The sequence below is a fragment of the Poromitra crassiceps genome, assembly GCF_964638095.1.
Source record: "Poromitra crassiceps genome assembly, chromosome: 8".
Taxonomy (NCBI): domain Eukaryota; kingdom Metazoa; phylum Chordata; class Actinopteri; order Beryciformes; family Melamphaidae; genus Poromitra; species Poromitra crassiceps.
Window position 1 is genome coordinate 35,623,229 of NC_139629.1, and position 27,110 is coordinate 35,650,338.

A 27,110-nucleotide genomic window follows, 5' to 3' on the forward strand; every position below is an offset into this window, starting at 1 on the left:
GCCCCTGACCCCCCGACACAACTACTGAGGAACCGGGCCCCTGACCCCGACACAACTACTGAGGAACCGGGCCCCTGACCCCCCGACACAATGACTGAGGAACTGGGCCCCTGACCCCCCGACACAACGACTGAGGAACCGGGCCCCTGGCCCCCCGACACAACGACTGAGGAACCGGGCCCCTGACCCCCCAACACAACGACTGAGGAACCGGGCCCCTGACCCCCCGACACAATGACTGAGGAACTGGGCCCCTGACCCCCCGACACAATGACTGAGGAACCGGGCCCCTGGCCTCCAGATGAGCACTGAGATCCCATGTTCGCCCCCCGGCCCCCCGACTGTAAGGAGCAAAATGTAGTAGGTTCCCAAATGATTAGAGATAAAACAACGCCCCCAAACTGTAACACGTCCATTTGTAGTTGGCCTGAAAAAAAAGAGAAACATAGTGCCCAATTTATTTCGTACACAACTCTAGCTTTATTTTGAAAGAAGTGTTTATCACTTACAATCACAATCTTCCAGACTCCCAGTTGTAACTATTATCTAAACCGAGGGGACGTCCTGACCTCTCTAGGTCGTGTAAAAAAGTCAACAGGGCTACTCAACTCTGCAATGGAAAGGTTTCCGGCTACCAGCTGTACGCAGACTCAAACTTTAGCTGCTTTGCCTAAGGTTTCTCTATTATAGGATGTCTCATATACTGGCCTTAAAATTCCTAAGACTTTTAACTATCTTTACTATTGCATGTATGAATATGATTATTTTAAGACTATTTGCACATTGACGTCAGAACAGGAACTGAATGATCTTTATGGATAAGCAAAACGTAGGAATGTCTACCGTTGAATCCATTATGGGGAATAGTAATGCATTTGAATATAATGTATATATTGAATGGGCACCTGGTTTTGTTTCATTGCTATTTTATTTATTTGTTTGGTCGATTTTGTTAGTATGTACTCGTTTGTCGTTTCAGAGAAATGTTGCCATGTTTTCAATCGAGATAGTTTATACTCTAAAGATGGTGAACGGCATTTTAGAGAGGCACATATGATGAGTCTATCAATTATTACAATGCAAGTAACATGTATGAAGTTGCAGTACACTATCAATGTCACTTACATTCCTGGGCATCACTTTGTCTTTGCTATATTGTACATATCACTCGAAGTTCGAACAGCTATAAAAGTCTAAACGGGCACAGAGAATGTAAACACAATTAAGAAGGGAATGTTAGTTCCGATGGAGAAATGATTTGCCAAACTGCTTGTTTACATCCACTCATTCTCATTATGCACAAACACATTATGGCACATCCAGAGAATGTAAGCTTGCATGCCTTTTGCACCTCTAGCACCACCTGGTGTTTCCAACCCAACAGATTGTCCTGTGATTCGATTGTAGCACGTTAACTGATTGTAGCAGCCATTCCATCCATACACTCACACTCAGTCCTGACACTGATCTCACGCCGTATATGCACCTTTTCCTAACATTGCGTTAAGTGTGTGTGTGTGTGTGCTGCAGTTTTACAGTCGGCAAACTGATCCGATTTGACCAAGGCAGATCCTCAGGTGTCCCTGTGAAGGCAAGTCCCACCGGTCAGCATGTAGTCTCAACGCCAGACCCGTGAGAGTTCTTACGCTGATACACTACGTTTAGTATGCGGAGCGCAGCGATTCAACGTAATATTTGAGTCTGGTGGAGAGACTAGTCAGCATGCAGTCACTCATCATCACTCCATGGTGCGGTCCTCTGTATTTCTATTGTGTTCCCAAAGGATTCACAGCTGTAGCAACTGTGACATGATGTCATGATGTTCCTGCACCGCTAGTTCATGAGCCGATGATGAGTTGGGACGCGATGCCGATGAGCAGTGACCTGCTGCTGTTCATACAGGGTTTGATAAGAGCAGGGTTTTTGGAACTACTGGTTTACTGTTTCCATGTCTCGCTCACAGGTATCTTTATCTAATGTTCTGTATATTTTGGAAGAAGAAGAAAAAAAATCACAGCATGATTTGGGGGAAAAAAGAAAAAAAACAAAAAAATCTATGCAAGTGTTGCATGAATTCTGATTGTTTCTTTTTACAGTAAAGTATTTTAGTAATGCAATGTTTCTTATTCTCCTTGTCTTGTAGTGATAGTCTGGTCTTTGGGGCTATTCACTCTGTGAAATGCATCAATTCACCCCTCCACGACCAATGCTAAATTGAACCAAGCTTAAAAATGGAAGAAAAATGGGAAATGAGCAGAATGCATCAAATTATTTATCAATAGCGTGACATTTGGGAGGTTTTTTCCACAATATTGGGTGGATAGATGGATGGACACTGGTTGACACACTTTTAAATCACTCTAAAAACATTCTCTATTTCTTACCCCCGATTAAAAAACATTTTGAGAAAGGAATAAGTGAGTTATTCCATGAAGCCCTGCATGTCTTAGTTGACTAATTAGCTATTTTCACTGTATTTTGGCAGAGTATGTTTTTCAAAGCGGACCAATTTAGTAATTGATTAAAAAAAAGTTTAGGTTTTTCGATTTATGAAGCACAATTTTTACAAGGGTTATAATTTTTTTCCTCCGTCTTATTCCGTATGCAATACTAAGCCGAACATTGACAAACTTAAAACGCCTTAGACCATCTGGACTTCCTCTTTTTGTGTAAGTAGAAAGAAATTTGCACTATTTTTCTTTTTGGGATGGTTGCTTTGTAATGCAATAACTGCACTAAATATAACCATGTATCCACCAGACTACCACAGCGTGCTAGCGTGCCCCAACACGCCTCTTCCCTCTATTCATCAAAAGAGATAGCAAAATGTGTAAAAACAGACATTTCCTGCCTGATGCTGTATAGAATGCTTTCTATTTGAAAATAGATTTACAATGCTAAGTAAAATATGACTTAAGTGAAATAAACATGACATTTTATGTACTTTTAATATTGTTGGGCTCCTTTTGTGTTTGACTGCAAATCTGTGAGTACAATGCACAGCTGTGATGCTCGTTTACAAAAAAGCTTTGTTCTATATCAGCTCCAATATCTGTTCAAAACTTCACTTTTGTCAGCGTAGAGCCACACACAGAGGTTATGGACACCTGCACAGAATATGGATGTTAATATCAACTACCGATGATTTCAACAGACTCATGAGTGGCTGCCAGTAGTCTATCAAAATCTGAGTGGTCAGACCAGACGTACACACATTGGGTACAACAAAAGTAAAAAAAAAAAAATCTGGTTGTGATATACTGTCTACGGCACTAACAAAGTTGATCATATGAAGACAATGATGGCATAAGGAGACAAAAATTTCTCAAATTTGCTGTATTCACTTGATACAAAAGTGGAGACAAATCCACATAGAACAATTTGAACTTCCCACCATTGTGCCTACATCCCCACCATCCATCCAGAAACAATGCTCTGATGTCTACACCAACACTATATATGCCATTTTAAGCCAGAGAAGAGTATAACCCAAAGACTGGCCTGAAGACATTGAAATGTTGACATTGTTGTCAGCATCTGGAGGCAAGAGGAGAGACAACAGAAGATATACAAAACAGACCAAATACAGAGTGTAAAACAGAGAAAATGCATACTTCTGTATGTACCTGTATATAAGGGAGGAACATGAGAAAACAGTTTGTGTGTACTGCGTAGGGTCCAGGGTGTACAGGGAGAGCTTTGGGATGTCAGGCGAAGATGGTCTCCTCTCGTCTCTTCTTGGTCAGGATGGTTCCAGGCTTGTGCTGGGCGTCGGGGTGGTTGGTCAGCTCCGGCGGGCAGGTGGACACCGGGCTCTCCAGGATGGCTTGCTTCAGGTCGTAGAACACCGTCGCGTCCTCTTTAGTCAGGAAGGTCATGGCCATGCCACTCTTACCAGCACGACCCGTACGACCGATACGATGGATGTAGTCTGCGGGGCGGAGGTGGGTAGTTAGGGGGAGAAGAGGGCGACATTAGCTTCTCGCCGGTGTGAAGGAGTAACACAGGGTAGAACAGAGAGTACAGCAGAGCACCAACAGCACACCCACTAGGACCCCCCTTCTACATTTTGAAATGAAAGTCACTTTGGATAAAATAATCCATCAAATAACATACACATTTAGATATCTAAAGATTCACAGAAACAAAACTCGTTTCATTCAACAAATAACTTCTAGCTTATAATATAACTTAAATTTATAGCATAACTTAGTATCTACAAGGTAAAACAACATATTGTCAGCTCTCAGCCATGAGCCAGAGTACAAGGCCTCTTACCTTCAATGTTCTTGGCCATGTCGTAGTTAAGCACCATGGAGACGTCGTGGATGTCGATACCTCGACCAGCCACGTCTGTGGCCACCAGGATGTCTTTGGCTCCTGCCTTGAGATTGGACAGCGCAAACTCTCTTTGCTCCTGGCCTTTGCCACCGTGCAGCGTGCAAGCATTGTACTGGGTGAAGAAAGAGAAAGGGGAGAAGAGACAAAAGATTGGGGGTTCAAATTCAGCTGTATATTTTCAGCAATCTGGAAATCCAATTCATTCATAGATATCCAACAGTCTAGTCCAGAGTGACTTACTCCCATCTTCTCCAGAGACTTGGCCAGCACATCGCAACCCTTCTTCTGGTTGACAAAGATGATGATGGGAGGCTCAAAGCCACGTGAGAGAACCTCCAGCAGCTTCTTCCTGTATCACACAAAACCAAAGACAGCTCAGGAATCAGTGCCAATTTCACAGAGATAGACTGCTTGATTTGGCGTTTACAGTGTGTGTGACAGGGGAAGGACACCAGAAACATCTCCAACGCAGTGCATCACAGTCGAGCAGGAGCCTGGCCATTCAAACCAGAAGCGCTCTTGTTTTGCTCCGCGCCGGTCACAACTAGTACTGGCTGCACGTAGCCGCTCGCGGCTTGCGTCAAAAATAGACCAGATGCGGAAACTCTCGCTGCAGGACGCGACGCGGCCGGTGTGATCGGTCTAAACTGTTAACAAGGACGCCGAAATGAAACCGCCTCCGCGACGCTTCCATGACGGAGACGTTTCTGGCGTGTCCCGGCCGTGAGAGGAAGTGTGTGTTTGTGTCTGCGTTACCTCTTCTCTCCCTCTCCCATGAGCAGGACCTTCTGTTCCACTCTCTCGTGGGGTTTGCCAGCAGAGCCGATGTAAACCACAGCAGGGCGTCTCAAGTAGCTCCTGGCCAGTCTTTCCACAGCTGCAGGCATAGTAGCTGTGAACATGACCGTCTGCACGACACGGTAAGACGCAGAGTTTAGAAACACCACGAACACACGTTAACAGCACCTAGAGAACAATCTTCTTTGTAAATGTTTGTCATATGAACATACTTGTCTGTATTTGTGCTTTCCAGATTCAAAGTTCATCATCATTTTCTCGGGGTCCTCTGCCTCGTCCGTGTCTGGTTTCTGATTGGTCACTGGGATGTATTCTAGAATCTTTTGGACGTCGGGCTCAAAGCCCATGTCGATCATACGATCGGCCTCGTCGAGGACCACGTAGGTGCAGCGCCCCAGGACCAGGTAGCGGTTCTCCAACACGTCGATCAGACGACCGGGGGTGGCGATGACAATCTGTCACAGAGGGAAAACAGAGTTGGTGTGTTTTTCATGTGTGCTTACCAGTGTTGCTCTGTAAATGTATAGGAAGGATGGGCCTACTGCCGAGAAGAGCTGCACACTCACATACAGCTATTTTAGTGTGTGTGTGTGTGTGTGTGTGTGTGTGTGTGTGTGTAAAATTAACTTTTTGCGTAAACTGCCATGGGGTAAATATCTGCTAAGAGTCATTTTTAACACCCAAAAATACCAATAGACCTTTTTTATATATAGAAATGTCACCCTAACCATTTTCAGCACTATTTCATGTATAGAATATTTGTATTATTTTACAACTTACTCACTTATACAATGAACGGTTCAAGTTTCTAATTCACCACAAAGTGCAACAGAACTCAATATAACCGAGGCATTCAAATGTTATCATCTCAAAAATCTAGCAGCCAGTGTGACAGGAAACCCTTATTGATCTATGCGCTAAAGACACATTTTACTATTTTATTTTACATTTGCCACCTGCTCATTTGGGACCCTGTGTGTCAGAGCAACACTATCAGGTTAACTACAGAGGCCTTTCTACTCCATCATGAAAGACTGGGGTACACGTTGAATGTCTCACCTCACAGCCCATCCGCAGACGGAAGCCCTGGTCCTCCCTGGAGATTCCTCCAATCACAGCCACTGTGCGGATGCCAAGCGGTTTACCAAACTTAATGGTCTCCTCTTCAATCTGCTGGGCCAACTCACGGGTAGGAGCCAGGATGACAGCATAGGGACCCTGGTCAGAGTCTTCAATCCTGCAGGAACAGAGGACACAGAATTGCAGCCGGGTGTGAGGCATGTTCGTATGCAAGTAAGATGGGATACGTTCAAGAGTGTGACAAATGTTAAGATCGAACATTGTTGGTGCCATTATGTGTGAACATTATTAGCTTAGCTCGTCTTGCCTGTCGATCTTTGGCAGGGTGGTAATCCAGACCAGTAGCGGAATGAGGAAAGCAGCAGTTTTACCGCTACCCGTCTCGGCCACACCAATGATGTCACGGTTCTGTAAACCAATGGGGATGGCCTGCCTCTGAATAGGCGTGGGATCCTGGATTAACAGAAAGAAAGAAAGAAAGAAAGGAAAAAAGTGAACAATCAATTCATGGAACCCAAAGACAGTAGCAAAATGTAACACAGGTAAATATTTCACTTGGTTGGTCAAATGGGGGGGGGGGGGGTCTGAGCATATGTTAACTGTTCCTATATTTCTCTATACACATGGCGGGGGGGGGGGGGGTCTGAGCATATGTTAACTGTTCCTATATTTCTCTATACACTTGCAACTACATAAATTAACTTTGATATTCCAATGATTCAATTAACCCTCGTGTGCACTATAAAGCATCCAAGAAATGCTCAAAATCAAGCGGCAGCCCGTCTCTCGCTGGCAGACACATATAAACAACGGGTTAATTTACTTTTAACGAATACAAAAACCTCAATTTCAACTCTCGGTCAAATTCTCTGAGCAGATCTCCCCGACTTTGAAATCTTCACAGCGTGGTGGCTCAGAAAGCTGACCTTGTAGCCACAATTGTCGATGACTTCCACGATGTGATCGGGCAGCGAGTACTCCTTCCAGTTCCTGATGGGGTTCGGGATCCTTCCTCCCTTGGTGGTGATGCTGTAGTCCTCTCTGAAGATACGCCAGTCCCTGTCCGTCATCTCCTCCAGCTTCTTCTGAGACCAGTGTCTGTCGTCCCAACGCTGCTTGGCTTCCTTCTTGCGCACCTTCTTCAACCTTACCCTGGGGGAGGATGGAAAAGGGGATTGGAGAGTGGAGTAGGGGCGGGACAGGGGGCGAGGTAACTGTCGGTCAAACTGTTGAGTCGGATGGAGTGAAGCAATGTTTTGCAGGGAGTAGGGCTGGGTCGGTTTGAAAATTTTAAAACCGGTTCGATATTGCCGTCTAAACCGGATCAAATCGGTATACCGATTTTTTTTGTAATTAATTAATTAATTAATTATTTTTTTTAAGCAGGGCTCCCGAGTGTGGCCCATAACTGTCTGTAGTGCAACTTCAGTCCACCTGATAGCGATAATACACCTCTAAGCTGGTATTGTCAACCAGCAATGATACTGAATAAAAAGAAGCAGGACACCTGTGTAACAAACACACCCTGTATTTATTTCTCATAACTATTCAGCTTAACTTTTCTTCAAACATCAACATAATAAACAAAATAAGACTTTTGCATACTAGTGCAACTTGAGAAGAGGCTAATACGAACAATAGTGCAATCAGAATGGACTGGCAAAAAAAAAAAAAAAAAAAAAAAAAAATTACCGTAAATTCCGGACTATAAGCCGCACCTTTTTTCCCGTTTTTTTGGCTTTTTTGGCCCCTGCGGCTTATATAACGGTGCGGCTTATCTATGGATTAAAAAAAAAAAAAAAAAAAAAAATCTCTCTTTTTTAGCACTCTTTCTAACTATAAATCCTATATAACTATAATAAGTTTTAATTTCCTCTCTTGCCCTCTTTTCACCACACTGTATGACACTGTATGACACTGTGTGCACTGTAAAAAACAACACAGGTGGTGTTGTGTTATGTTGTTTTGTTGAAATGTTAATAAATGGGAGCTTCCTCTACAATCCCCTCTGTGCATGAACCCTTACATATGGTAATTAAACATTAAAACACAAAAAAAAAAAAAAAAAAAAATACCATTAAAACACCCGCGGCTTATAGTCCGGTGCGGCTTATATAAGAAAAAAATAGTCAACTTTGAAGGTGCGGCTTATACACCGGTGCGGCTTATAGTCCGGAATTTACGGTAATAGGTTTTTTCGGTTCGCACGTGATCAACCCGGTTTGGGCTCGTACACCGAACCGGTAAAACCGGAAATCGACCCATGCCTAGCAGGGAGTGAGTCAATTCTAAGTCCTGAAAGATAGAGATGGGGATGATCATTTCTAGTGTCTGCGTTACTCACTCTTCTTGCTCCTTCTCCTCTAGTGTGCGCCTCTTCTCCATCAGGTCGCCATAGAAATGTGACTGATCTCTTTTCTGCTGCTTCAGGTCGATGCCAGCGATGAAGCCGCGGCCATACAGCTGCACATGATGCTTTTCTTTGTAACTGGGAGAGGAGAGGAGAGGGGTGGGGAACTTTAGATTCATTTGAATAGTAGCGGTCCTCACAAAATTACAAATCCTTGCCTAAATGAAACGAGCCAATGTTCAAATGATACGGTGTGTGTGTGCGCGCGTGCGGACTCACATTGGGTTGTAGTCGATGGAAGTGTCTTCGGAAGCGTCCCACTCAAAGACAAACTTCCTGTCGTTGAGGTGGCGTGTTCGTCGACGTTTCTTGGTGCCGCCCAGGTAACGCTCCTGAAAAGAACAAGAATGTGGCGCTGCATGTAAAAATCACGTTAGATTTAGCAAATTCAACCGAGTTATTCGCCTGTTGTTTTCTTGGTGCATGTGGTTTGATCATGTTTTAGGAATCATATATAAGGTCAATATCATTATAATTTATGCTTGCAATGTCTCCATAGCAAAAGGTAACCGGTCAGTCACACATAACAACTTGTAAATATCAGTTACCATCAACCAAAACACAGAAACGTAAAACTGTACATCTCATATTGCATTTGCATACACCATTACGTCCAATCAGTTTCTCTCAAGACGAACCTTGATAGCGACGAGTTCTTTGCTCTTATCTTTCTCCTCTCTAATCTTTTGTCGCCCGTCATCCTCTTCATTTCCATTGCTCTCTCGCTCCATGCGTTCTCTGCGCTCTCGCCTGGCTGTTTCCTGGGGATCCTCTGTAACACACAGATGTCAGTCAGGCTAAACAGACGCTTCTGTAGCAACATGCAGACTATCCATGACTAAAACAACCAGACGTGACCCTCAGAGCCTGACACACACCCATCATTTTTCTTCCCGTTTCTTGAAACATCCTTCTCTTCTTCCTCTCCTCTTCGATCATCCTCTTCCTCTCCTCGGTCTGCTGTTCCCGTCGTTTCAGAGCCTCGGCTTCTCGCTCCGCTTTGGACAGGAACTTGGGCTGAGGAGGGCAAAGTAAGAACCGAGTAAGGGAATAGGAATCTGGGCCTGAAAAGGAAACAAACGGTGCAGCTAAGGGGACTTCTCACCTTTGCCTCGGCTTCCTCCTCCGCCTTTTTCTTGGAAAGAAGCTCTTCCAGAGACAGTGGCTGCGCCTGCAAGGAAGCAACAAGAGCACAAAAGACTCAAACTAACACCCAAAGAGACGACGCACTGCAGTGCTACGGGAGATTCAGCTGAAGCCAAACCAAAACATACCTTTTCTTTCTTCTTTTTTTCCTCTTCATCATCTTCTGCTTTTATATCCTTATCCCTCTTTAGCCTTGAATCCTTCGACTTGGGTGATGTGCTCCTTTAAAAGAGTGACATGCTGTATTGAACAGGTGTAATCAACCACAAGCAAAAAACAACAACAACAATGTAGTAAAGACACATTAACAACACTAGTAATGGCATTGTTAACACTTCAATGAATGCCATTGGCTCACACAGCTCCCCATCTCACATTAGCTGTGTATCACAGTGGTCCATCTCACATTAGCTGTGTATCACAGTGGTCCGACCCCAGTCTACACACCTGGACTTCTTGCCGCGATCCTTATCACGTCGATGGCTGTCCTTATCTCGGTCCTTACGGCCCCTCTCTCTGTCCTTATCCCTGTCACGCTCTTTGTCTCTCTCCTTGTCTTTCATGCGACGGTCTCTGAGAAGAAGAAAGAAAGAAAGAAAGAAAGAAAGAAAGAAAGAAAGAAAGAAAGAAAGAAGATTTATCAACAATAGGCAAACTGAAGTTTGGTCATCATGGAGTATTCAAGATAATATGCTCGATCTCAAGAAGTCAACATGAAACATAACAGTCAGTGCTTAAGTCTAGTCTTGAAGATGGGTTTGTGTCCTGTAGTTACGGATCAATTTAGTAACCTCACCTGTCTGGAGATTTAGACCTGTTCCGTTCACGGGATCGATGGCGTGGTGGTTTGCGTATAGGAGAGCTTTTACGATCTCTGTCTCGTGAACGGCTGCGTTTCCTCTCCCTGTCCTTGGTCCCCGAAGAGTCAGCAGCATCCTTCTTCTCGGTAGAGTCACCTGCCATCTGAAAGCAGAGAGTCGTTGTTGAGTTAAATCTGACAAGACGATGTCTGCTCTTCTCCAGACGGGTCTTGGCCTACGTGCTTCTTGTTTTGACAGTTAGGAAATAGCGTCATTTTCCAGTTCCATTTGCCAGGTCACCAATGTAACGTTACGTGATCATTTTCATAAGCAGTGGTTAGAAAACACGGCTTGTCATTAGGAGTAATTAGCATAACATAGCATTAATAATATAACATGCCAAACTAACTTCTGCAACATGTGTACACTAAGTGGACGCATTAAAGTAACTAAGAGTCGCTTTTAACTCATTCAAACCGTGGGATGCAGCCTGCAAGCTAGTTTATGGTGCTGTTAGCTAACGAGTTAGCAAGCAAGCTACATTTCTTCAAAAATAGCAAACGCCTGCCAAAACATACAAAACTAAAAACATACTCGTACAAGCCTCATACAAATAATAAATTAGCGTATCTAGGTGGGGGAAAGCATTGCAAAAACATTCAAACACATACCTTGATAACTGATAAAACACTACAGCGATTTGCATTCGTTTTTAAGAAGACGCCATATTGCCCGAGACGAACTGAAGAACGACTGGATTTGTGGGAATCGTAGTGCTGAGGGTCCAGTGCGGAGCGGCATCAAAGACGATTTAAACTACACTTCCCAACAAAATGAAGGCTTTTCTGATGGCCCCCATTGTTTGGCACATGAACACCTAAGTGCCTGACCAAAAATAAGTCCGACTTCGATTAGTGCTATGTTCCCTTCCAGGCACAAGGTGGCAGGCATGTTACAAGTGTAACTTTTACACTAATATAATGTTGCTGACTGTTCTTGTCTTGTAAAACGTTGACTGGCCAATGGTAAAGTAAACAATCAAAATCCCATGTTTCTTTGGCATTATACATTAGACAATAAAAGAGTTTACACAAAACCATAACCCCCTTGTTTGTTTGCCACAGCAATCAGCATTTTAAATTAATCGAAATCAATGCTTGTTTTCTGTACAGTAGCTGATCCCTGTTATCCATCTCTTGAGATTACTGCACCTCAGGGGTGGTCAAACTTGTTTGGTTGTGGGTGACAGAGAAAAATATAAGGAGTCGCGGGCCAAACGATACTAGGTAGGTAAGGAGAATGAATGAGGATTTTAATAAACTCACAATAGAGCCAGCGAGTGGAGATGCTTGTGGCCAACGGTAGAATACTGTGGTTGTACATGGGGAACTCCCAGGTGGGAATGTGAAGTAGGGTCTTGCTGGTCAATTGACTTTCCCTTGATACAAACAGATTATATATCATAAATTGGCATTTTTCCCTTAAGTATACTTAAGTTTTATGTGGTAATTTTGGAATGATTGCTGAAGTCACTGCTACCAATCACTATAGGTCAGGGGTCAGCAACCTAGGGCACGCAAAGGGCCCTAGTGTGGACAGCACTGTTTGTGTGTGTGTTGTTCTTCGTGCCTTCTTCTGGCAACCAGCTTGTAGCTGCTGCTGAGTGTGTTGGAGATAGAAATGGAAATTCAATGAATGCCCTTGCCCCTGGCCTACACTATAAAGAAGGTAAGTGTCGACTTGTTATACACAAAATATTACACACAGCTTCAAACTATAATAAAGAGTGATAGCTGAACTAATAAAGTTGAGATTTTTCTTTCACATGAGAACTTTTCGATATCTAAAGGAAGACAGTGGTTGGTGGTCCCCGTCAACCTATGTTCAAGAGCTGCACGTGTTCAACCGTGTCAAATCATGAGGCCTGACTGTAGTGATACATGGACAGCACAAACACAAATCTCCCACCTAACTTCATTTAAGTTTTTCTGAACTCCTACAGTGGCAACTCACTAAAAATATGGATCAAGAGTCTGTGTATGTACTGTACTGACTGACTACTGCATTCACTGTTTTGAAAATGGTTTCATACAAACAAAAGCATTCAAGGGGAATAGTACTCAAATTAATAATTCACACCATTATTCGACTGATAGTTGTGATAGTTGGATGTTTATCACCTTCCTCCCAAGAATTAAAATCATTATAATGCTGTTAGGATCTCTTTATTTATGTTATAAACATGTTTCCATAACAGTGTAACACTATTTTACAACTTTTCCAGAAAAACAGAAAAAATTATCTCTTTATTTGTGTTATAAACATGTTTCCATAATAGTGGAACACTATTTTAGAACTTTTCCAGAAAAACAGAAAAAAGGACTCAACATTAAAGTGCTTAACAAACAGGGACCCCCCCCCCCCCCCCCCCCAACAACAACAACAACAACAACACACATCCCGTCACGCTTCTTCTTATATTTGATCCTTTTATCCTACATCCTTATCCTACCCACTCTCTCTCTTGGCTTCATGGCTTCCCCAGATATTGGGAAACGTGCGTGACAGACAAACTCCTTCCTGACATTTGCCAGGAAGGCTGTGAGGTTATTCGTCTCATGAAGTCGGCGTTCCAAGGCAGGCAAACAGTCAAGCTGTGGCTCACTTGACACAGCTGTGGTGAAGAAAAGAAAAGCCATTTACAATATCATCACAACAGACTATAGGTTGAGAGAATAATTATCAATAAATCTGAAATTCATAATTTAATAATTTTACATTTTCCCCCCTTTTTAGTGCAGAAAGACTCATAGATCATATAGTAACAATATAACAGAACATTAATACTAGCTTGTCCATGAATAGCGGTGCCAGCTCTACAAATGCAAATGATCGTGAGTGAGGGATGAAGTTACACTATTGGTCGGACGGAACACGTGGTTGGGCGGAGATGCCAGCAGACAATTCTGGTGACTTTTTACAAGCATGGGAAACAATGTTGATTGAATCCCAAAGCATTTGGCAATAAATTGGTGCAGCCGATGCCGGTTTGCTGTACTTGTCTAACCCGGAGAGTTTAATGATCACAGCTTTTTTCCCAACACACAACGCAGTCCCCTCCCTCTGCTGTAATTGTTTCCTGGTGTACGTCGAATCTGGCCTAGGCAGGCGGAGTCAGCAGTTAATATTAAAATGGATTATGCCGAGGCGTACATAACCAGTGCAGCCTTATGCTGTATATTGATATGCACATTATCATGTGATGTCATCTGGCAACTTTCTGAGCAGCCAAAAGCTACTTTCCTTGGAAAAGAATTGGCATCACTGCTAGCCAGCTATATACTAGGTTAGTCTTGTTTTGAATTTTTACTTACTCTGGTACAACCCGTCTTTGAGCCCAATTATGAGGGTGTAGGGACTGTCCTCATCTGCAGGGTTGATGTTCCGGAAAATCAACTGCAGCTTTTGAGCTTTGAATTTTACAGACACACATAAAATAGTTTGTCAACTTGGAAATGAGTATGATTAGGTGTACAAATTAAGAGCAAGAAATAAAATAAAAACAAAACATGGGGAGGGGGGAGGTTGTCATATGGGCATCATTTCCAGAATGTTTGGTCACACATTACGCAATAATCAGAATTCCCTTACACATGAACATAAACTACAGTTCTGTTTGTCTCTCCATGGTGATGACAAAACGGAACAAAGACCTGGAGTAATGCAATTATTGTTTAGCGTTCCACAAGGGGAAACTGACATATTTAATGTGCTTTTGCATTATACATAATGTTGGGCCTTGCAAGTGAGAGATACTAAAGTGAATTAGTTTTACCATGGACTTTTATGATCTCCAGCCCCAAACGATCCTGAAAGACTTGTTTGGCTTTGTTGAGATTCCTCAGTTTGTCTTTGTTTGCTGTATTTTGAGAGACCATCACTGAGAAGGAAAGAGAAAACAGTTGCACACATACTCTTGGATAGTGAAAAAGGTGACATAGCAGGGCAGAGACAAAAACCACTTAGGAATCCGTCACTTAAAGCAGCTACGAGCAAGATTTTCGATTGTTATTAAACAGTCTAAATTTAATATGGATGCCTCACATCTTACCTCTAATAGTAGACGAGACCAACGCCGAGTAGTCTCGTTTTTTTTACAGACAACAGTTTTTACAACATATTAACCCTGAGGAGTAGGCTTAGGCTGATTTTTTGAAATATCGCGATATTCAGGAAATATCACAATTTGACAATTTAATTACAGAGGCTGTAGCAGGCTTAGTTTGAAAGCCAGAGGAAGTTTCTGGTATCATATGAAACTAGAAGACCTATGGAATCGATACCAACCGTGTCATGCTAGCTTATCAGGAAGGTGGCTAAATAATGCTCCAAATTTAGGCTACATTTTGGAGAGGAAAAAAACATTTTCAAAGGGGACCTCTTTTCTCTTTTTCATAGCCTAGTGTGGGTGTAGGTGTCTGTACTGTATTGTATGGTTAAATGAGCAATGTTTTATTTTATGAGGGGAAAATTGTCTGTATCTGGAGTGGAAGTGGGAATTTTGGTTTGGTACATAGTGGTACTTGGTCTGAAAAGTTTAGCAACCCCTGACTTAAGGGATTGGGATGGTAAAGGTGACTAGACGGTATCCCTGAAATTGATAAATGTTTACCCAACCAAATTACCAAACCCACAGTTCACCCAAAATAGTATATAGTCACAAATTAGCTCTTGTGAATGTTCTGATAATATACCATCAAAAAGTATGAATTCCATTTTCAGACGTCAACTTACGCTCGTAATAGAGTCCAGCGCGCTTCAGCCAGGTTTGGAATAAAAAGGGTCCTGGTGCTCAACAGTGGAGGACAATATGCATAAAATAATATTTTACCTGGGCACTTCACACAGACTACCCAAAGTAAAGACACCGGAGCACTCTTTTCCGTCTGCACGTTTTAATAGAAGGGGCTGACTGACGTTTCGACAGACAAGTCTGTCTTCCTCAGACTTCACAAATTAGCTCTTGTGAATGTTCTGATAATATACCATCAAAAAGTATGAATTCCATTTTCAGACGTCAACTTACGCTCTTTCCTCTCGACTTGTTCCTGTCGGAGTATCTTATTCTTCTGGGCAATGAAGCGTCGATGCGCCTCCTTCCGCTGAACCTCAGACATCTTGTGAGAAATGGCATTCTTTTTCTCTGTGATTGACACATTTGCTTGTTCCAAATCTGAGGAACAAAGCATGCATCAGGGATTCCTTTGTATTCATTTAGTAGCAGTGGGTTACATAAACAAGCTGTCATCACTGCATTGGAAAATATGAAAATAAATAATACATTACTACACTGAGCTTTTTCTCCCAAAAACACAACTATATGACAGTATTTACAGTTTGTGTGTGTCACATAAGTAATAAGTCTCCAAAAGAGAACAGTGAGTACTGGAAACAAAACACTTAACAAAAACACTGCAAAAGGAAATGCTTGAAGTGAATGCATGTCTGAAACGTATGAAATGATTAATTTATGGAGGCACACGTAATGCTGTGTGAAGCTCACCTCTTTCGTATGTTTGTATTGACTCAAACAGTGGCTCATCTTCCTTAGATTTCCTTGAACATGTATCTGCAAAAATAGAAGATGAATAAGCATAATTGACAATGTGGTTATTACGGTTTTGAAACACTATTGTCCTCCTGGAAATACTCCACAGCTCGAAGTCTGTAAAAGCCAAAGAGCTACAGAGAGAACATACTCAAGGATGTATTGCCGAACAGGCCTACTGGGCCCACCGGCCCAGGAGCTCAGGGGCCCATAATAACCCAGAGATTCTTCGCAGGGCCACTGTGTATATCTTCCCCCGGGTCCAACCCTTTGTTTTTGACAAAATAAGCTTATGGACAATTAGAGGGTTATTGTGGGTAATAAGGTATAAGGTAACAAAAAAGTTAATTTTGGACCCTGTATTGAGATACAGGTTATTTTTTATTTCCCGTTATTGTGCTGTTGGCTTTGAGTGTTCAGGTGACTGTGCTGTAAATCCTGTTAAGATGCAGATGAATGTATGATGTTATTATTTTGGCCTTAATCGTGCATATATGCGCTGTGAGGGGGGGTCTTTTATGCGTCCAGGCCCAGGGGCCTATGAACATACTTTATATATTGTATAAAAACAGTCATAGGTAAGGTAACAGGAGAAAGGGGCTTTTTCAAGAGCTCCAGTGACCATTGTTCATTTGAGAGAGAGACTGATCCAGGTTCAAATGAATGGTATGCTCAGTCTCTATACTATATAGACTGACCATGGTTAATGGTTAGTGACAGATTACTTTGTTCGTTGTTATTATTTATTAGAAATGTGTCCATAACAAAGACTCCCCATGTGTTGTACCAAGAGCTATGCTGCAGCGCTGATAAACATGAATACAGTACTAGACATGCTGCTGGAGGATATTTTACATTGCCAACTGTGAAGTCAAATTCAGGTAAAAGAACTGCTGTGTACAGAGGTATGTATGAGTGGAATCTGTTTCCCAGGCACATCACACAAACTAACAGCAAAAGAACTTTTAAACTATTAGCTAAACAACATCTCTCTAATCAGTATAAATGACAAGTGTGTAAGTGAATGTATGTGTATGTATCTAATCAGTTGTGGAATTCTTGTTATATAAGATGTATAATTTGGCTACATATAAAGGGACTGTGGACTTCTTTTCAGACTTTTGTGTCTGACGTTGACCTTAGACAGATTTTAAAATGTCATAGTGCTACTGTTTAGTTTATGCTTTTGTCTTTTGTTTTGTTTTTGATTTTATTTATTAGTAAGTCTCTGCTTTCTTAATTAGCAGAGTATTTTCTTTTCGTTTCTTGTTTTGTTTTGTTGTGTTATGTTTTGTACTGTTATTTTTAATGTTGGCGGACCCCAGGAAGAATAGCTGCAGCCTTGCTGTAACTAATGGGGATCCTAATAAACAATAAACAATAATACCAATATGCAGGTATTTTTGTCGTCATTCTATATTCTATATTAGAAACCACTCAGACCGTACGAACACAGTTAACAGTTAGTACAATATGGACACAGGATAAATAAACCGTACCAACAGCAGACTTCACAAGCTGCCTGTGGGATTGGCACAGGTCCACAGTGGCGGCAGCCATGTCCACACATGCCTGTGCCAGCTGGTTACCGATCTCTTTCAATGCATGGTTGAACATTGCATTGATGTCTGGATCTGTAATGGAGGCCATGATGTTCTGATGGACAACCTGTAACAAAAAACATACAGCTCAGATTCAACATACGATACTCAGATTTATATAATTATACTATAGATTCTGATTTATGCACTTTGACTCTCATATGTCTCTGTGGTGCTGGATAGTCTTTTCTCTTTTTATTCTGAACTATTTGTTTGTTTGCAAAGTACCTGCCTTAAATTGCACCTTAATAGAATAATTTGGAATTTAATCTACAGGGTTCACTTAATTGAAGAACATCTTTATTTTCAATTTGCATGGCAGCTGGTCTATATGCACCTTCTTGAGACATAACGACCATAAAAGGTCAAGGGGCAATGCACAAGTTCACTCAAAATGCAATTCACTGCCCAATTTGATTTTTGTATAAGCTTTAGCACAAAGACCCAGTGTAATCAGCACACTCTCAGCAGAGTAACTGTTCCATCCCTGCAAAGTTAAAAGTTAGGGGCATAAACAGGGTCAACAAGGCTTCTAACATTTGTATACGTCGTCGGTTAGACAGACTGTGAAAAAATATATTAAAAAAGGGAAGGAGAGAGACCAACCCAACCAAGGTTGCATGGTAGTAAAAATGCGGAACCCTGCAGCAGTTAACGAGTTGTGCCAAACAAACGTTAATATCTCAAAAACTATACATCACATCTAAAATGTAAATAGGGCCATCCGGCTAGAGTCAGACACTCAAGCCTCCCAAAGCTCAGGCTCAAAGGGTTTGCCGTTGCCACCCAGGGACGCCGTTTGTTTACCAAAATGCTCCTTGGCTGATTCCTCATGTTGTCACTTGTACGTTAGTATATTTAAGATATTACGCGATACCGTGATGGATACTTTTATCGTTATATGCCTCACAAAAACACTAGCGTTATCGCAAAACTTGAATAGCATGCCATGCCTGCATCGTAGTTTAGTTGACGTTTCAGCTAATATAAACCGAGAGGAGCTCACGTAAACCTACCTGGTTAGCTAGCAAACATTAGCGTTAGCAGTTAAACGTAGCATGCCCAAGAGCAAACATTACCAATTTAAGAAATGCAGTCAGTTGGTTTGTTAAAATACCATTAGCTGAGTGTTTATATAACCTACTTGTTTTATTCTGTGACCGACTCGACTCTGTTAACGCTACATTAGCAGCTGATCCATTTTTAAAAAGCCGCGGTCCGCACGTAGAGGGGCGTGACTCATCGGATACGGATATCATGCTCTTTGCGGATATAGCGTTCTTCTTCTTCTTCTTCTTCTTTTGAGTTTAATGGCAGTTCGGTTGGCAAACATGTTTTTTTTGCATTATCGCCACCTAGAGTTATAGTAGTTTCACAATGCAGTTATTTACAGAGAAAAGAAAAGTAACAGTTTTTCACCCAAAATGCTCCCATTCATAATTATTGTCAGAGTTTGCGTAAAGGAACACATGGTAGTCCACACAGGAGATAAGCAATTTAAATGCTCAATCTGTGGTAAATGTTTTGGTCATAAAAACTCCCTGAAGAAACACATGGTGGTCCACACAGGAGATAAGCAATTTAAATGCTCAATCTGTGGTAAATGTTTTGGTCATAAAAACTCCCTGAAGAAACACATGGTGGTCCACACAGGAGATAAGCCATTTAAATGCTCAATCTGTGGTAAATGTTTTGGTCATAAAAGAAACCTGAAGACACACATGATACTCCACACAGCAGAGGTCACTTAATATTTGGCTGGACAATAATTCAATATTATAATGGTGAGAAGAGGGAGGAACCCGGCCGCGTGGCAACCCACAGAGCCCGGTCTCTCTACGTACCAGAGCCCTCCCCCTCCCCCGGTCCCAGCAGAGTAGTTCCGGAGCAGCGGATTGAGTGGCCCTGACCACGTGACCACCTTCGACCCTCCCTATAGGGCTGACCGTGGGTAGCTACTGGGACGTAAGTTGGGGCTTGGCCAGCCCCGGCTGGGTCACCTGGGCGAGGGTGTATGATGTTGCGACACCCGAAACATCCTATGACCCCAGGGTACATCACTGAGGATACGTCCCAGTTATGCATCCATGCGATGTTTTTTTTCTTTATTAGTTAGCCTGGCCTAGCCAGAGACTCATAGGAATAGACTATGTGACAACCAGGAAAGACTAGTGACTACTGGAGAGTCAGTTGACAGCCGGAACAGGGACGGCACCCAGGTAGCAGTATGGGTTAGCTCCCCAGCCTGCGTCTTCCGTGAGGAAGAAGCCCAACAACCCACGAGAGGCCTTTTAGGAGGGCCATTCAAGCCGCAAGTGGAGACTGCAGTGCCACCAAGTACTGGTACTGCATGGTGTCCACTAAGATACCATCACCTCGGAATGAGATGTTTGGAGCGGGGGAGTCTGGTGCAGCGCACAGGTCGTAGACCTGGTGAGACGAGGGAGGAACCCGGCCGGGTGGCAACCCACAGAGCCCGGTCCCTCTACGTACCAGAGCCCTCCCCCTCCCCCGGTCCCAGCAGAGTAGTTCCGGAGCAGCGGATTGAGTGGCCCTGACCACGTGACCACCTTCGACCCTCCCTATAGGGCTGACCGTGGGTAGCTACTGGGACGTAAGTTGGGGCTTGGCCAGCCCCGGCTGGGTCACCTGGGCGAGGGTGTATGATGTTGCGAGACCCGAAACATCCTATGACCCCAGGGTACATCACTGAGGATACGTCCCAGTTATGCATCCATGCGATGTTTTTTTTCTTTAGTAATAATTGAATCTGTCACTATATAACTGTTCTATCATACTTGACACAAACCCACATTTCCCTTAAGAAAGTATAGGTTTAGTTCACTGACCCTCATTTGCAGTCAGTCTATTCACTTAATTGTTTCACATTACACGTTTAACACATAGCTTTATGTTTGAAATGGGTAATATAAATAAAGGTCCTGATGATGCTGGTAAAAAAAAAAGTGTGGACTGATTTCCTGTGTGTGTGGGAGGCGCGGGGGTCTGGTAAATGTATTTCAACTTTTTATTTTGAAACGTTTATTATTTTTGTTATTATTAGTCTGGGTGTCCACTTTCTAAACTCTTAACTGACTGAGGCTCGAACCCACAACCTCAAAACTGTAATTTAAGAAGGTTAAGAGCGGCTGTGGCTCAGGAGGTAGAGCAGGTCGTCCACTAATCAGAAGGTTGGTGGTTCGATCCCCGGCTCCTCCAGTCCGCATGTCGAAGTGTCCTTGGGCAAGACACTGAACCCCAAATTGCTCCCGATGGCTGTGCCAGCAGCACCCTGCGTGGCAGCTGGCCGCCTTCGGTGGGTGCAGGGGTGAATGTAGGCACATTGTAAAGCACTTTGGATAAAAGCGCTATATAAATGCAGTCCATTTACCATTTAAGAGAGAACAATTTACCATGACACACAGGGCAGACATAATACCAAAGGTAGAAGGGAGACACGCACATCCCAGCCTAGTAGGGCAGGTGCAGAACTTACAGTGATGAATACAAATAAAATGGTAAAAGGTTCGCACACTGCAAGGGCCTCCAATTAGGTTTTTTATTGCAACACCGTGGGTAACGTTTCGGGCAGCACCCTGCCCTTCTTCAGACTGTTAGACAAAGGAGAAACGCCATCTTAAATACCCACCTGATTCAGTCACATGACCTGGTCAGGTGGGACACCTCAATCAAGTGAACATCAAAGAAAATAAATAAAGTAAAAAACTATACAAATTAATCTATACATAGAGGGCCACATAGATGTGTGTGATACAGACCGAGAACCAAAGAAAAAAGCAGTTAGGATAAAAGTCATGTTGAAGTTGATCCTGTACATTAACACACATATTTGTCACAAGTGGGCCAGTGTGCACTGCCCTACACTAGACTGCCAGACATAGCAGGTGTGTGCAAACTTTTTATCATTTTATTTGCAGACATAAAACCACTCAGAAATCCTCCTATTTTAAAATGATCAAATGGCATAGCTGTGGCTGAACACAATTTGCTCGCTCGCTCGCTCGCTCTCTCTCTCTCTCTCTCTCTCTCACACACACACACACACACACACACACACACACACACACACACACACACACACACACACACACACACACACACACACACACACACATTATGGGATACTGGGTTCAGTCATTCATCCATCAGAATGTATTTGTCTCTCACTAGAAGACATGTGGGATAAATTTATATATATATTATTTATATATATATTTATATATATAGTATTTATATATATATTTACTGTCAATGGATAAAAGGCTGAAGATGAACCCTGTGACTGAAGTCAAATGAATCCTTTTAATTGGCTCCATCACAGCCACTGCTGAGCAAACACACACGTCCATAAGAAAGAGAGGAAAAACAGGGCATTTGTTTTAGGGTTGCCCCTCTCAATATTTCTCTTCCTTCAGGCTAAACAGTTGTTATTTTGTCTCAAGGACTCGCATATTATAGCAATCTTCATGGCCTACTGCAACTAATATGAGGGAAATAGGCCAGAAACCAGTTTAACAACATGGAGAAAAAATGGGCAGCTGTCACCTGCCATACGTTTCAGAAAGGACTGGATGATTGGACTATGAGCGTTTCAACTGACTTATCACTTTTAGTTGTTTTTGTTATGTTGTATGAAATATTTTCTGAAACAACAGTATTCACAAATATACATTTGTCACTCAAGTCATAAAACACAAAATCTGAAGTTATCGATTTTCCTTATTGCATGGAGAATGCAATGTACAGCTATCGATTAAATTAAAGGTGGAATTTCTTTACTGTAACTAGGGGAAGAATGATGCGTCTTATAACCAAAGAATGGGTCGTGGATGTGCATTCATTATTGCAAACTTAATTCTGAAAACAGTGTGACATCAGAAATGTTGGAAAAGCACTTCACACCTGTGACATTCGAGTGTCTCTCTCTGCCAAGCGCTGACATGTATCTCACATGTACACAAACACTCGTAATCCTTTTTCACTTTACTGTTGCTATGACTACCCTACTTCTGCCCCAAAATGAATAGTCTGGTGAGAAGCTCATGTTATGTGTCTACACTTCCCCCTAGCTAATAAGCAGTTACAGTTAGTAGACGGACAAGGCCGTCTTTTATTGTCACACGAACACACCACAACACATGCATGCAGCCACAAATACACACTCATGCTGATGGTGGCCGGTGAAATGTCTCCTCTGCATTTAACCCATCCAGGCTTGTCCTTTCCTCCGGGGGGCAGGACAGGAGCAGTGGTCGCTTTTTCTTTCCAGCGCCCGGGGACCAACTTCGGATGTTGTCGTCACTGGTCGGATGACGATGACGATCTTCTGCATGTTTTTAGTGGGGGGGTTTATGTACGGAGGAACCCCCTGGGGGGCATGGGGAGAACATGCAAACTCCACACAGAAAGGCCCTTTTGACGAGATAACCCACCTGGGCAGTAGGCACTGAAGATATGGGGGGGGGGGGACACAACCCCAGCGCCCACAGCGTCCCAGGCGAGAATCGAACTCAGGACCTTCTAGCTGTGAGGCGACAGCGCTACCGACTGCGCCACCGTACCCCATATTGAGTGAGGATTGAGTACAAGGCCAAATATTATTCGTCATCACTTTGTCATGATTTCCCTCCCAGACAGCGTCATTATTTTTAGTCTCTAAAAAAAACAGTCAGAAATGTGACGAGCCAATACATGGAAATACATGGAAGGTTTGCCAGGTAAGCACAGAAGAGGCACTAGTCTTTTAGTGTATAATTTGACCAAGGATATAACAAGAGGATATAATAATCACACCTGGGGAAACATTTTGATGGCGGGTGGGGTTTTGGGGCTCGACAGGGGAGTCTGGAGGCCCGCCTGGCAGGACCATGAGGTGGGACTTGATCATTCCAGCAGAGTGGAGCCGGGTGCAGGCATGTGTGAACGCTATGGGAGCGTATAGCTCACCTCTCTGCACATGGGACTCGGGGAAAATATGCCGAGCAGACAAGATAAACTGCTTAGTATACACAGCAGCACACACTGACATACATTCATACACACATTCACACATTCGTACTTATGCATGGATGCCCTTCGCCGCGCGCGCACGCACACACACACATGCACGCACGCACACACACACACAAACACACGCACACACACACACACACACACAAACACACGCACGTACGCACGCACACACACACACACACACACACACACACACACACACACAAACGCACGCACACACACACACACACACACACACACACACACACACACACAGAAAAAATAATAGTTAATCACATGGGACTGGCCTGGCCTGATAGTAAAGAATAAATCAAAGAGACTCAGTTGAATAAGATATCCATGCAATCAGATACATGTATTGTAATATAATGATAGAGGAAGCTTTATTATATTGATTAACTATTTGATATGATTTTGAACACACTACTCTATTGAGTGTGATATGGTTCATATGAATGTGATTCAGCCCTGGGGTGTAGTTCGTGGTGCTTGCTGTCTGCTGATGATAACGCCGTGCTTCATTGGGCAGCTCAAAGCACACAGACTGAATGCTACAGAGCTGCCGGAACCCATGACATCAAACCAGCTTTGGACTGAGAAATCAAACAGAGTGAATGGATTGCTTCAACAAAACTCTGCATCAATATGCCCCATAGGATCAGAGAAAAATGCTGCTTAGAGTTTGGGGTATTCTTCATGCCGGTGTTATAGTCTGGTCTTTTGTATGTAACTGAGAGAAGGACATAACAAGTAGACATATCATAATAATATAAATATACATATAGGAAAGCATGCATTTGAAAGCTACACAAGCATCCCAATGTACCTCAAATAGAAATGTGTGCCCAGACACAGGCAGACAGAACATCTCCAAACATTAGGATGTGGAACAACATCAGAGACCATGCATGCTAGATGTAGCCATGTGGAGACAGATGCCCTGATGGGACAGGACACTACAGTGTGTGGCTCCTTGGTGCTCTCTTCCTCACCCAGCTGAGCCTGTGACATACGCAACCCCATCTCACATCCTGAGAGAAGAGCTATGACGCTGTCACAGCAGCTGTGGCTCACCAACAGGGTGCATTTGAGTGAATTGTAAACTATACTGTACCTCAGTGTGCAGATAACTCATTAGTAACCAGGGCAGCATACCCCTCTGCAAGCCACTCGCCTCCGCCCCTGCTGTTGGTGCTACGTAGGTCCGATAGGTTACTTGTGCAAACGTGTGTTTTTGTGTGCGTCTGTGCTGCCGTGTCTGATAGATGATGTGCTTATTTGGCCATGAGCCACACGGCACAGCGTCCATTTTCTCTGATACCTACCCTCTGCTCCGTGCAGGGGAGAAGGGACGGAATGCCCTTTGTCTAGAGAGACTGCACAGATCACTTGCTATTAACCTCTTCATTATTTTTACATCAAATATTGCATACATGTACATTGTTCAGAAATCCATTTCCAGAAATTTGAGAAATAAAAATGCAGCATTTATGCTGGACATGGTGATGATTTTCTTATTATAGAATATCACAGACAGAAGGCAGTGCATTGACCCTGGTATAACCCTACATGAGAGAGCAACACTGGCGGTGCGTGCAGGTCAGGACAGTGACACTGCCGGCGCCCCACATCCACTATGGCCACGCCATATAATCATGCCTGGGAGGAGCCTCAGCCAGTCCTCAGCCAGTCATGTATGACTGGCTGAGGCTTGCCTGATTCACCCACACATGTAACGTTTGTTGGCCAATTTCAGAAAAATGTGTGTCGGTGAGAGAGAGAGAGAGAGAGAGTGACAGAGAGACAGAGAGAGAGAGAGAGAGAGAGAGGTTGGATAGAGGAATATTAACCCATTGATACCTGATGCAGCATTTGTGAGTGTATCCCTTTAAGTGAAAAAATAATGGTCCGCACACCAAAAGGAGCTCCCGTTAGGTTTTTTTATTTATAAATATGCAAACAGCGTGACGTTTCGGGCCACACTGGCCCTTCCTCAAGACGCTTTCTGAAGTGGCAGAGAGACGCCGTCTTAAATACCCGTATCAATATACATGACAGATCACCAGGTGTTCAGCAATTAGTAATTAGTAAAGTTCCCTTTAAGTCCCTTTAAGACCGCGAACCGCGTGCACGCGGTTCGTGGTCTTAAGGGGATACACACACAAATGAGGGATATATACACAAATGCTGCATCAGGTATCAATGGGTTAAGAGAGGGAAATGTTGCAAGCAGACAGGCTAGCAGGCCAGTTTATCTAAAAGATTATCAGACCACTATTCCTGTCCCAACTGTGGAAATGCATCGTTGCTACAGACAAGAGATGAAACCTAGACTGGTGATAAGGAGCATAACCCCCACCCCTCCTCCACCCCTCCACCACCCCTCTTCCACCCCTGCCTCGCCTGCCTCCAACACATTGCCTGTATAGCTCAGAGCCTTGCTGCCTCTTTCAGAAGATAAGGAGAGCATGAGCCAACTGGTATCCTGTAAGTCTGATAGCTCAGGAATGCCAAACACTCCGTTGCTCCATCCGTGTCATGTCATCAGTGGACAGAGTGCGACAGCAGGATATCAGGACATCCTGATAAGGGCCAGTATCAGACTAAGCAGATAGCGTGAGAGGGAGAGGGGGGAGACGGGGGAGAGGGGGGAGACGGGGGAGGATGATTGGTTACCTGAGAAAGAGAGAGAGACAAAGGAAGATGCAGCAGAGGAGGAACTCTTGAAAGAGAGAAAGGGAGATTTCCAGTTTTAACCGTGTTACCGGACATTGTTCGGACAGTAGTGGATTACTTGAATGAATCCACTGTATCAACCACAGGTGACAACATAAAATTAAATAATTAGACCTTTATCAGTAGTATTCATGTCATCTGCTTATATTACTGTGTACTGAACGTAAGCGTAATCCTTAACTAAGTTAAGTCAAATAAGTTAACCTAACAGCTTGCTATAACCTTATCACTTCAGTGACTTCATGCCTCAACCCAACCACCAGTATAAATGAATACCTGAGTTAACATAGACACCATTAGTTAGTTAACTGTTAATTAATTACTTTACATTACTTTATGTAATTAGCCTTGTCAAGTGTTACCAGTGTAAAAAGAAATCTCCATTGAGAGACTGATATCTCTGCCACAGATTATTATAAAAATATATTTTTAAGCTGCAAACATTGTTCTCAAACAATAGCAATTGACAGATTTACTAATTTACTAGTAGTGTGTGTGTGTGTGTGTGTGTGTGTGTGTGTGTGTGTGTGTGTGTGTGTGTGTGTGTGTGTGTGTGT

At 43.1% G+C, this 27,110-nt stretch overlaps 2 protein-coding genes across 2 annotated transcripts; both read right to left on the reverse strand.

The window, feature by feature from the left end:
- Positions 1–2,963: 2,963 nt before the first annotated feature.
- On the reverse strand, positions 2,964–11,304 carry ddx23 (DEAD (Asp-Glu-Ala-Asp) box polypeptide 23). The gene is made up of 17 exons (XM_083640956.1): positions 11,247–11,304; positions 10,572–10,738; positions 10,223–10,348; positions 9,904–9,997; positions 9,735–9,800; positions 9,508–9,646; positions 9,268–9,401; positions 8,849–8,961; positions 8,564–8,707; positions 7,146–7,371; positions 6,527–6,672; positions 6,199–6,376; positions 5,352–5,594; positions 5,098–5,249; positions 4,582–4,690; positions 4,279–4,453; positions 2,964–3,931 (listed from the first exon to the last, which is right to left on the reverse strand). The coding sequence occupies exons 2-17, from the start codon at positions 10,736–10,738 to the stop codon at positions 3,708–3,710; spliced, it is 2,436 nt and encodes an 811-aa protein (XP_083497082.1). The 5' UTR covers positions 11,247–11,304; the 3' UTR covers positions 2,964–3,707.
- Positions 11,305–13,033: 1,729 nt separating this feature from the next.
- On the reverse strand, positions 13,034–19,019 carry LOC310780407 (kinetochore protein Spc25-like). Its single transcript, XM_083640978.1, has 7 exons — positions 18,929–19,019; positions 17,683–17,851; positions 16,139–16,204; positions 15,662–15,808; positions 14,411–14,515; positions 13,950–14,045; positions 13,034–13,249 (listed from the first exon to the last, which is right to left on the reverse strand). The coding sequence occupies exons 2-7, from the start codon at positions 17,831–17,833 to the stop codon at positions 13,071–13,073; spliced, it is 744 nt and encodes a 247-aa protein (XP_083497104.1). The 5' UTR covers positions 17,834–17,851; positions 18,929–19,019; the 3' UTR covers positions 13,034–13,070.
- Between the last annotated feature and the right edge of the window lie 8,091 nt (positions 19,020–27,110).